The sequence below is a fragment of the Amphibalanus amphitrite genome, unplaced genomic scaffold (genome assembly GCF_019059575.1).
Source record: "Amphibalanus amphitrite isolate SeventyFive unplaced genomic scaffold, NRLGWU_Aamphi_draft 001990F_arrow, whole genome shotgun sequence".
Taxonomy (NCBI): Eukaryota; Metazoa; Arthropoda; class Thecostraca; order Balanomorpha; family Balanidae; genus Amphibalanus; species Amphibalanus amphitrite.
This window is the reverse complement of record NW_024883483.1, coordinates 1-12,050: the sequence shown is the minus strand read 5'-3', so window position 1 is coordinate 12,050 and position 12,050 is coordinate 1. Positions and strand designations below refer to the sequence as shown.

At 44.1% G+C, this 12,050-nt stretch overlaps 1 protein-coding gene across 1 annotated transcript; it reads right to left on the bottom strand.

Moving 5' to 3' along the window:
• Positions 1 to 4,294: 4,294 nt before the first annotated feature.
• Positions 4,295 to 9,905, bottom strand: LOC122376033 (glycine receptor subunit alpha-1-like; the record flags this gene model as incomplete). Its single annotated transcript, XM_043355690.1, has 4 exons — positions 4,295 to 5,393; positions 6,607 to 6,821; positions 8,791 to 8,902; positions 9,802 to 9,905. Coding segments are annotated over 4 exons (647 nt in total), but the record flags the coding sequence as incomplete, so codon positions are not given.
• Positions 9,906 to 12,050: the final 2,145 nt, after the last annotated feature.

The window sequence follows — 12,050 nt, the reverse complement described above, 5'->3', positions numbered from 1 at the left end:
ACTTCAAGTGACCTGGTGACCTGACCTTGAATGACCTTGGTCTGAAATTTTTACAACATGTGTAGAATTGATGTACGATAAGGTGTACCAAAAACGGCGGCGCGGAGCGCCGCCGTTTTTGAGATATTCGCGAAAAACCACAAGGGGGGGTGTTCAAACACCCCCCCTCCCGTTTTTCTGCAATAACTTCCAAACCGCTTGACGTATCGACGCCAAACTTTCAGTACCTTCGGCTGCATCAATTTGACACCTTGTGTCAAAATTTGAACTTCGTACCTACCATAGGTCGACCGGAAATGACGTCAGAATGACGTCATGTTCGGCCGATTTCGACGCAAAACATTGAACCACGGCAATCGCTCCCAAGAGCTCAGTTTTGAAACTAGATCCAATTTCTTTGCATGAGAGGACTCAGAATAGACTGCGCTATCAAACTGCTATCTCGGATTTTCGAAATTTTGAAAATTTCGAAAATTATATTATAAAATTCAAAATTTATATTTTTACATGTTTTCAATTTTTTTTTTTACTTTTCGAAAAAAAAACGGAATAGGTATATGTGATAGAACGCATTATTATGAGTACCTCTAGCAAGTTTTAGCTAAATATCTTCAAAAATGGCCAAGTTATACGCATTATTGCAAAAAATTAACAATTATTAATTTTTCAAATCAATTTTTCAGCACGAATTTGACATCGTACGCCAATATAAATAGCACCATCGTGTTCCTGAGCTCAAACTGCATCCAATAGACACCTTTTTTGTTGAAAAAATTTAGCTTCAAAATTTGACCTTTTTTGACCTGAAAGTGACCTGACTTAACCCTATTCCTGGCGGTGGGGCCTCAGGAGCCCCCCTCTGAGGTTTTTTGGTTATTTCTCCCAAACGCGTTGAGCTAGGAAGCTCAAATTTTCTGACTTTTCCTAAAAGGCTTCTACGCAACATGTCTGAAAATATTGAGTTGATCTGACCTCAGGTCAGGTCACCAGAGGCGGTTTGGTGACCCTTCCTCAGAAAAGTTTGCAATCACGCCAGAGCTAGAGTTTTTGACCGATCAATTTCTTCTCTTCAGGCTTTAGTTAGGGTACCAGTATGTGCAATTTGTATATCTCGGAATTTTGATATCGGTGACCTAAGGTCAGGTCAGTTTCGCGACCTCCCCATTATAAGTCAAAGGGGGAAAATCAACTCCCTGTTTTTACCACTAAAACGGGTCGGAATGGCCCCATATACCATACATGACTTCATATACGATCAACCTTCACTACCTTGAGGTCTGTTTTGCTGTTGGGCAGCTGTGAGGTCATGTGACGTCATCAAAGGTCACCAAAGGTTTTTGGCCAATAACTCCGTACAGGAACAAGATACAGACGCGTGGATGGTCTCATTGTGTTCAGCTCGTCAAGACGCATCGAATGATATACATGATGACCTCGAGGTCACGTGACCTGAGGTCAACCTTTGACCTTGACCTTTCGAGGTCAACATATATATCATTCGATGCGGATTGACGAGAGGATCACGATGACGCCATTAGTTTGTTCCTATCTTGACTAATTCGAAAGTTATTCGAGAAAAACTCTCTCCATATCTAGCGCCGCCATTTTGACTTTTTCGACCCCTGTGACGTCATCTTTGACCTGACCTGAAAATGACCTGAGTAAAAATTGTAGATCTTGACCGTGCGTATCCGATGCCGTTTACCGTTTGTCGCTGCGATGTGTAGTTTTTGAGATCTGAAGGGGGGCCGAATCGGCCCCCCCGCCAGTTTCTTGTCCCGGCGGAGCCCGCCAGGAATAGGGTTAAGCTAAATTTGACTCAAAATGACCTCGAATGACACAGACGACATCAAATTCGAAATTTTTGGCCTAAATGGACCATAAAACATGTGTCACGTGACCGACGGATGATATAATATTTTCGTGACCTGTGATGACCTGACCTTGATCTGAAAATCAAAGTACAAGTTTGGTACCCTCAGAGTATCTAGAGCATCTGTTCACGAGTGTGTGAACCAAAAATGAGCCTGATCTGACTTGTAAGACGGCGGCCAGAGCCCAAAACGTGAAGAAGCCAAAATGCTAATAATTTTTACTTTGACCTGACCTGTGACGTCATCGGCGACCTCGAGGTCAATGAAATTATGTTTCGCTCGACAGTTTTTCCGGGGCTATCAGACGCCGTTTGAATTTTGACGATCGGCCCAGTAGTTTCGGAGTTAGGAGGGGGGCTATGAATAGCCCCCCCCCCCCCCCAGTAGGGCGTGTTATACGCAGACCCCAGTGGGGCGCGGGTTTAGACGTCGAGGATATAGCCTGAAGTACACTAAATTTTATAGGTGCAAAACCTACCGCTAAAACCCGCGAGATCTGTACATCCGCGTGCGATGGCAAGGTCACTTAACAGTTGACGGTGACATATTTAGGGGAAAAGCACTTTTTATTCTCCAGATTAAGCACTATATAATGCCAATGAAATATCAATTCAAATGTATTGGACAATGGACACTGAATCACACACAATAAATCAACGCAATGTCGCAAAGCCGAATGCATGAGCAGCTGCCAAGTGCATTGCTAATGCAACCGTTAACTGTTAATCACGGATATCAAGTCAACAAGTGGATCAGAGCACGGCTGTAAATATGCTACATCGCTAAATTGGAATGTTTACCAACACGCATGAGTTTCGAACAGAGATTATAAGGACAGCAAACTGATGAATGATAATACGGGTAAGAGGGTTTAGCGTTCAAGCAGTAAAAGTGCATTTCTTTCACTCATAGACAGATGACATAGCAGTTAGCACAACAATAGTGAGGGTTAATGGGTTGGCAATACTATCATGTTACATACATCATATATCGGCGATCTATTGAAGTAAAGTATTCGCGTATATTATACAATAGACTGGTGTGCGTTTCTCCTCTGAATACATATAAAAGAAAATCTATTTATAACCAACATCCCGCGGTTGGAGTAGGTATGTTATGCGGTTTCTATGGATGTCCATTGTCCATGTACAGCTATTGATCTACATTTGTAACCATAGTGTAAAGTTTATAATGGTTCCTAGAACCTACTTGCTGATTTCGACGTAGTTACTGGGTTCATTTCGTGTACACCTGCAATACACTTACTTCCAAATAGCAACATTGCAAAGGAAATACATACCAATGTGAGACCACCGAAAGTTGTGTGCAAATGACATTGAAAAAATGACCATACTTCACTGATAAATATTTAAAATATGAACATGTAAGTCTGCCTATTTTATGTAGTCGTATTAGCTAAAGTCCACCGTAAAGTCTACTACCCAAGATAAAAGCAGCAAAGCAAATGTTTAGGGGAAAGTGGGGTAAGACGGGCACCTTAACTTTGGAGCCATTTTTCGGCCGGTTAGAAACATCATAGAAACGGGAAACTGGGTGAAAACCTTTTTCAGACATTTTACTTTCATTTGCCAGAAGATGAGACTTAGACCTGATTCAACAAATAAACTGCAGCTATTTTTGCAAAACCTTGCAAAAACCCGTCTTACCCCACCCCATGGGGTAAGACGGTCACATGGGTAGGGCAAGACGGCCAGCTTCTTTCACCGATCAGCGCAGCTCGCAACAAATGCCCGAGATTAGCCGCATTTATACAGTCGCTCGTTGGTCTCAAGTGCTTCGGAAATGGCAGTATACGAGATTCGTGCAGAAGGCGTATGCTCCTATATAGGCCCTAGTTCAGAAGCCATGTAGAACCGTTTTTCACATTCATTATTCGAGAATAAACTGTGCCGAAGGAATATTGCTAACATGTCTGTGAGTATCGGAATCGAACATATTCTTATTAGAAATGCTTCTTTTTTCCTACAGCAACAAAAATATTTTCACCATTACAGACCCATTGGGTTCATAGTTGCCCGTCTTACCCCAAACTCAATGTCAGAAGTTCAGCACGATTTTTCGCTGTGGACAATTTGATGCAGACAAAGCAAATCCGCCGTAAATGAACACTGTTGGCATATGAGTGTACCACAAGTGATTGCGAGTTTTTAACTCTATAGTGCTGTACACAAAAGCTTGCACAATACATTATGGATGTTTTCAATGAAATGAGTGTTTTAAAGAAATCAAAATAAAAGATTATCGACTGAACACAAATTCACCAGACTTGAATGGTGGTGTGTAGTGGGAAAGGCAATTCTGGTCCTAACTTTTCTTGCTCGTAGCGCTATTGGTTTGGTCTGCAGAAGGGGTGCCCGTCTTACCTACCCTGACCGTCTTACCCCACTTTCCCCTACATTCGTAACGACATACACCATATAGACTTTATTTACTTTTTCCTGTGCATCTACCTAAAATAAGTTCCTTTGATCAATAAAAAGATCACTACCAAGCATCAAATTTGTTCAGCAATATATCAATTTGGCACTGGTCCGGGTGGTGTATCTTTTAAAGTAAGTATATTTTAAGCAATTCATCCGGAAGTCTTAGAGAAGGCTGTGAAGCATTAGAACTCCTTTAGCTATGCTGCATTGTAATTTGAACGCTAATTTTATCGAAACTTTCTTCCTAAAATTTATATGTTGCTGTAATTCAACCGTGGAACTAACTATTAACAAAGATGTCGCCGTCCATAACTCGAGTTCTATCAAGAAGCCAAACCAAAGTCGAAGCCAGTAGTCAAAGGCGCCGTGGCTTCTATGAAGTTGCTGTACATAGTGAGTCCACTCTCATATGAGCCTCTACGTGTTTATAGTGTGTCCAAAGTGTGTCTATCAGAAGCCTCTGTGAGCCTCTACTTCTTTAGTGTCTCCACTAGAAGTAGAAGTAAAACATCGTGGCTTACACCTGTTCCCTGTATAAGTGTATAGTGTGCCCAGTAGAAGCCTCATGAGCTTCAATGTACTAGCTGTAGTGTGTCCACTGGAAGTCTCCTAGGCCATTACTCATTAAAGTGTCTCCAACAGAAGTACCTATCTCATGGCTTCTACGTGTTGTAGTCGTCCAGTAGAAGTATCCCTATCCTCTACTTGCTGTGGTGTGTCCCACCGTCCAGAGAAGTCTTGGTTGGCCAGTGGCCTCTACTTGCTGTAGTACGTCTAATAGGTGGCTTCTGATAGCTAGAGTGTGTCTATCCGGGTCTCCAATTGTTGTAGTGTCTCTAATAGGATTATATCATGGCTTCTACTTGTTGTAGTGTGTCCAGTAGAAGGCGCCGAACGCGCAGAAGGCCAGGGGGAAGCCGAGCCGACTGACGCGGTCGATCCACCCGGCGGCAGACATCCGTCGCTGACAGTAGCAGCGGCGACCGGCCAGCTCGGGTACGGCTAGCTCGGGGCCTCCGCCGGCGCTGCCGCTGTCCACCAGCTGCATGGTCAGACTGGGCATGTCGTCCCGCTTCTGAGGATTCAAGGGGGTAGCGGGTCAGGGCGGTGAGCCGTAGAAGTGTGTGCGAGCGTGGCTTCATCAGTCCGACCAGCAGTCACCGAACGAGCACATTGTGCGTAACATGTTGGACAAGTGGGAGGTCATTTATATCACGAATCTTTTAAGTCTTATCCTGCTCATCAATGGACAGCACACACACACCAAAAAAAACGTCACTTTTTCACAATAGCCGACTTGATTACGTTGCAGCCTGCAATCGTGGATGACCGCTCACCCATACAATTTCTGCCGAAAGCAAATATATTGATTCTTAATGTTAATTGACGTCCATGACGATTACGGTATTGTCTGCCTCTGTGATCGAGCGTTTGCTGGCTCTGCATAAGTTGAGTTTTATGATAGTAGAGATGGAATGTGATCCATTACGCTTATCACAAGTGACCATTAGCTATTGCCGCTACATATGATACATAGTCTGCCATCATAGCAAACACTGCACCCACATACGGTCGGTGTTCTAATGCACGCTGCATCATCTCATTTACATCGCTCGCTGATTATGCCCGCCTTCGTTGACATTGCTGATGGCGCTTGCATGTAGTGCGAATATCCCAGTGGAGCTGGATATATTCCCAGCTCTCTGTCACAAAACGTGAACTGTTGAATATGGATTGCATCAAATCAAAGCGACAGCTAAATTGACTGAATTTGACTGGATTACATATTCAAGCGAAGTGAATTGATTCGCGTCCTTCCCTCTGGTGCCGCCTCCGTTTTGCTTGAATAATCCCAGGGTTTCAGCCTGATAAAATATGCCCTCCGACTCAAATGAAACTACGTAGTTATGAAAGAGCTTAGCTTAAAATAGGAGAGCAGAAAAAAGTTGAAGAAGTGAAATAGAACTAAGGATTTATATACCAAGGTCGTAATGATTATGCCATAAACTCAAGATAGTGGGCGCTACGCCCATAGAGATCTTATATACATATGTATATAAGATCTCTATGGCTACGCCTTCTAAATCTATCAGAAAGGCGATGAGAGCCTGAGACCACACAAACACAGACGAATAGCTAATGGTCGTCTATAAGATTTTGGTGTGCCGGCGCGGAGCGCCGGTGGGCAGCCTTTACACCCAATCATCTCACCTTCTTATCTCATTTCACCTCACCTCCACTCTAACTCACCTCACTTCGACCTAACCTCATCATCCCTCCCATCTCACCTTCTTCAGTTGTTGTCGGACGATGCACCAGTCCTCGCAGAGGTCGGGCATGTACAGCTGTCGCTCCGGCACGCCCTTGGTCACGTGCATCACCCAGCAGACCATCTGGCGCCTCGGTCTCGACAGCTGGTTCACCAACGTGAACTCCAGCAGCGCCGTGAAGATGAACGCCGTGCAGACGCTCATCCAGATGTCCAGCGCCTTCATATACGACACTGAAATACACAAACACAAACAGAAATGTGTGAAGAAAGAAAGCATATGTGTGAAACGAAGCGTAAATGTATACTAGGAAGTACGGTCAATAATTGATGACACTTGTGTGGTAAGTACTAGTGATGTCAATTACACAACATCTGAATACCGATACCAAACCAAATACCAACATAAACGGTGAAGAAATACCGATACCGAACCAACTTCATAGCATGAGGAAAATACCGACTTTTAACCGAATTCTCAGCCTCTTATACATAAATGAGGGTTCATAATACCAACAAAATACCGAGTACATTAGGAATGAAATACCAAATACCAAGTTGGTATCGGTTTGGTATCGGTATACCAAAAAGTTGATATCCAGTTGACATCTCTAGTAAGTACACTAGTTAGCCCGAATTATTAATAAACTGGCTTCGAAACTCCCGAAGTTGGCACATTTCGCTGACATCTCGCTCCGCTATCTGTCATTCTGAAAGTCTGCATATGCCAGGTGGTGATGGCAGCGCTTCCAGAAATGGCACCGAGCTGGCCGAGGCCGTGCAAATGTTCAGCGGTTTCGCAGCTGACGTTTAGCTCATGGGCTTCGCCCGGGTTCCATTTCAGGAAGCGAGGCAGCAGCCGTGCCAGGCACATCTCGGGTGGGCTGGCTATTAAATTCGCCCACCAGCGGCGGCTCGAGATGTCGTAAAATATGCATTATGTTCACGTCGCCAGGGAAATCATTGCACAGAATGGAATCTGAAAATGCTTAAATGAACTTCTGCGTTCACCCATTTCTATAAAATATAGCGGAATGCGAATGTCTCTGAGCGAGTAATGTAATGTGAAAAGCTTGTCTTCTGAATATTCCTGAGCTTTTTGCGGTTTCAATCTCATTCACCAGTAGCAGGAGCACTGATCAGTGTTCACTCTTCAGCAGCAGATTCCATTTAATAACATTATACTCCGGTACCACGCAGTGATCTGTCACTTTCCGTATGTCCCGTTGAATCCGTGACCTGTCGTGACCCGCCTCCAATCGATCCGTGACCTCCAGTCCATCCCTCTCCCATTCTCTACGTGACAGCAACACGACCCGGCGACTGTGTGAGGGACTCGGACTCGGGTCGGTGTCTCCCGAGGGACGTGGTTCCGTCCCGCTCCTCTCCCCGGGCGTGGTGGAGTCACCGGGCAGACCCCAGCCGGTCCGCTGGAGCTATCGATTCCACTCGGACGGCGGTGGCGGCGGCGGCGGCGGCGGCGGCGGGCCACAGACACCCACCTCGGGCCCGAGCAGCCTCTCTATCACCGGCTGACGCTCCTCCAGCCGCCGCTCCATTTCCCAGGAGAATGAGACGGCTTATGGATGATCCGGCCGCATGATGAACAAGGCGCCACTGATGAGAGTAAATAGAAACACAATGGCTCCGCCGGTGCCTGATTGAATCATGTTCGACACATCGCAAGATTGCGTTGGAGGGTGTTATTGATTTTGGTTGAGGCCAGACTTGAAGTGATTAGTGGTTGATTAAATGTCGCGAAGGCAGCCAGCGCTGTCCAGTAATAATGAACTGACGGCAGTCGTTGGACGACTTAATGCAGAAGATGAATTATATTTCTGAACCTGTTTGCTTGAGACACGGGGCCGGATCATTCACAGTTTTAGCCAAAAGATAGAACGGGAGCCTTTTCCCAAGTTTTCCCAAAATTTCCTTTCACCCTACATACCTGGACCATACCTGAAACGCCTAAACTTTAGCTTATAAAACTAAAAAGCATTAATTACCTATATTATACCAAGAACATAAAAGTAACTAGAATTGGCCATACTTAATAACCATGGCATTTTCACAAAGTTATTGCAGCAAACTACATCATGGAAGTGCACTTTTCCAATACCAGTAGAAATTGTGACACTGGAGCTGACCTATCCGGATGATTGCGGTGCAGGATCGTGCTCTCGGGTCTTAGTTATGTACTGACCTGGGGGCATTTTGTCCGTGTTTCCCGAGCTTTCTGAGCAGATGGTGAGCAGAGTCGTGACGCCGAGCGTGACACGAGACGGAATGGCATCCACGTCTAGCCAGAATGACACCTGGAGACACCAGATGACAATGACATGACAACTGACACCAAGCGGCGGCGGATATTACCTACATGACACTCGACATAAAACGGTGCTTTTTAGGGACTAACAATGGCATATGTCACTAAACGGTAATTGTAGTAAAAAACTTTGCAAGAAAAACGAGCCACGCCGGTAATTACCATTACATGAAATTGGTCGGAACCACACTTGGCTCAAACTACTCAAACTATCAGTCACCATACCAAAATTTCTTGGAGACATCACTCGTAAAAGAGCGACGCCTAACGTAGCCAAAACTGACATCAGCCGGTAGCACCATAATACATCTGAAGACAACGGATGGTAATTGCATTACGGCTAATGAGGGGAGTAGGGTCGAGACACGAGCACTGGCACACGCTTACACCGTCAGAAGATGAGAGAAAGAGAGAGGGGAAGACAGAGAGAGAGAGAGAGAGAGAGAGAGAGAGAGAGAGAGAGAGAGAGAGAGAGAGAGAGAGAGAGAGAGAGAGAGAGAGAGAGAGAGAGAGAGAGAGAGAGAGAGAGAGAGAGAGAGAGAGAGAGAGAGAGAGAGAGAGAGAGAGGAATGCACTTGATACGTGCCATTCGTAAGCAACACTCATGTTACATTGATGATGAATTTCTCGTGTTTTGTCGCCGGAGTCAGGTGGAATGATTTTAATTTAAAAAAGAGCAACGTCGCACATCTTCAGATCCCACTGGAAAAGTTAGTGGTGAGCCTGAAATTAATTTCACGTCAGGTTTTTGTCATTTTCTTCTTTTGAACTTATAATGAAAACTTCGCACAAAAACAGCCATCCTGCGGAAAAGTTTTATGAAGTTTGCATGCATACCTGCAAGGAGCTAGGTGATTGGGATAGTGTGGCTGTGAATGCGTCACTTACCCACGAGATAACGACGATTAAAGATGAAGGAATATATGATTGCACCAAGTGATAACCAAAATTACGATCCAATAAAAACTTGGCCTCAAGGCAGCTATAATTCCCTGAAAGAAACAGAGTTATTAAGTGAATTGTCAACTGTGAAGACCCACGAATCCAGAATACTCTGGCATCGTGAACATCCGTCAGCTTGAAGTGCATTTGTATTCAATTATTGCAGGACATTTTTACGTTAGTTATATAATTACAGTGTAGAGGCCGATTTGCGAAGCACGAAAATTCGACAATAAGAAATATGCCCCTCACTTTAAAGATATGTTGGGATGTGTTATAGGACTTGCACAAGGGGCATTCCACGATAGATCGACCAAAGCCGTACACCCTTATATTTTATTTTTTGCTTAAAATTGGTCTAATGGGTTGTTATGGGCGGAGAAGCCAGCTGTGCCAAGGATTTTTTTCTTCGAACACCGGTTTCCGAGATATAGCCTCAGGCAATTCCTGGAGGTCACGCTGCAACCCTATGTTTGGCGGCTTATAACTATGAAACTATTGGTTTTCAATGGTAAAAACTTTATACGGTTCAACTTGCAATCAACCAGCGAACGTTTTGGCTATCTCGGATTTTCGATTTTTGAAAATTTTGATCACGTGACATCTTGATCTTTTTTTCGAAGAGTGACCTTGATATTTTCCCAACTGAAAGTCGCAATTTTGTCTGATGACGATTAAAGCCTTATCAATTGTCATTCATATGCGACAATAAAAAAGTGGCTTTCGGCCTGCATTGACCTGAGATCAGGTCATTTTTATGACCTGTCCATTATTACGAGCGGGAGCGACAGCGAGATCTCGAGACTAAAGCAAGATAGCGACAAGTGGTAAACGATACAGGATTCACACGGATAAGGTCTACAATTTTTACTGAGGTCATTTTCAGGTCAGGTCAAAGATGACGTCACAGGGGTAAAAAGGAAGTCAAAATAGTTTTGGCTGTACCTTTTGATCTAATAAAGAAAGAGACGTAGAATAGGCACCAACCCGTTTGCTTTCGCCTAGCGCCAGTTTGTTTTGAATTTCGATACCGATGACCTGAGATCAGGTCAATTTCTTGACCACCCCATTACAAGTCAATTGGGGAAAAATCAGCTCCCTTATTTTTACACTAAAACGCGTCGGAATTGCCTAATATACCATGAGTGACTCCATATGCGACTAACTTTGACTACCTTGAGACCTTTTTTGCTCTTGGTCAACTGTGACGTTGCTCTTGGGTCATGTGACGTCATTAAAGGTCACCAAATGTTTTTTGCTAATAACTCCTTACAGGTTTGAGATACAGCCGCGCGGATAGGCTCATTGTGTTCAGCTGTCAAGGCCCATCGAATGATATATATGATGGCCTTAAAGTCACGTGACCTAAGGTCAACTTTTGACCTTGACCTTTCGAGGTCAACATACACATGTTTCGATGCGGATCGACGAGAGGATCACGATGGTGCTATTAGTTTGTTCCTAGCTGGAATACTTCGAAAGTTATTCGAGAAAAACTTAATATATATGTAGTGCCGCCATTTAGACTTTCTTTTTACCCCTGTGACGTCATCTTTGACCTGACCTGAAAATGACCTGAGTAAAAATTGTAGACCTTATCCATGTGTACCATGTGCCGTTTACCGCTTGTCGCTATCTTGCTTTGTTCTCGAGATCTCGCTGTAGCTCCCGCTCGTAATAATGGACAGGTCATAAAAATGACCTGAACTGAGGTCAACGCAGGCCGAAAGCCACTTTTTTATTATCGCATATGAATGACAATTGATAAGGCTTTAATCGTCATCAGACAAATTGCGACTTTCGGTTGGGAAAATATCAAGGTCACTCTTCGAAAAAAAGATCAAGATGTCCGTGATCAAATTTTCAAAAATCAAAATCCGATAGCCAAAACGTTCGCTGGTTGATTGCAACTTGAACCATATCAAGTTTTTTACCATAAAAACCAATAGTTTCTGAGTTATAAGCTGCCAAACATAGGGTTGCAGCGTGACCTCCAGGAACTCCCGAGGCTATATCTCGAAACCGTTGTTCGAAGAAAAAAAATCCTTGCCACAGCTGGGTTCCCCGCCCAGCACAACCCTTAGACCACTTTTTAGCAAAAATAAATATGCGGGTGTAAATTTTAAGTTTTTGTGGTCGATCTATCGGGAATGCCCCACAAATAAGTCATGACTGCTTGGAGAACAAATGATTAG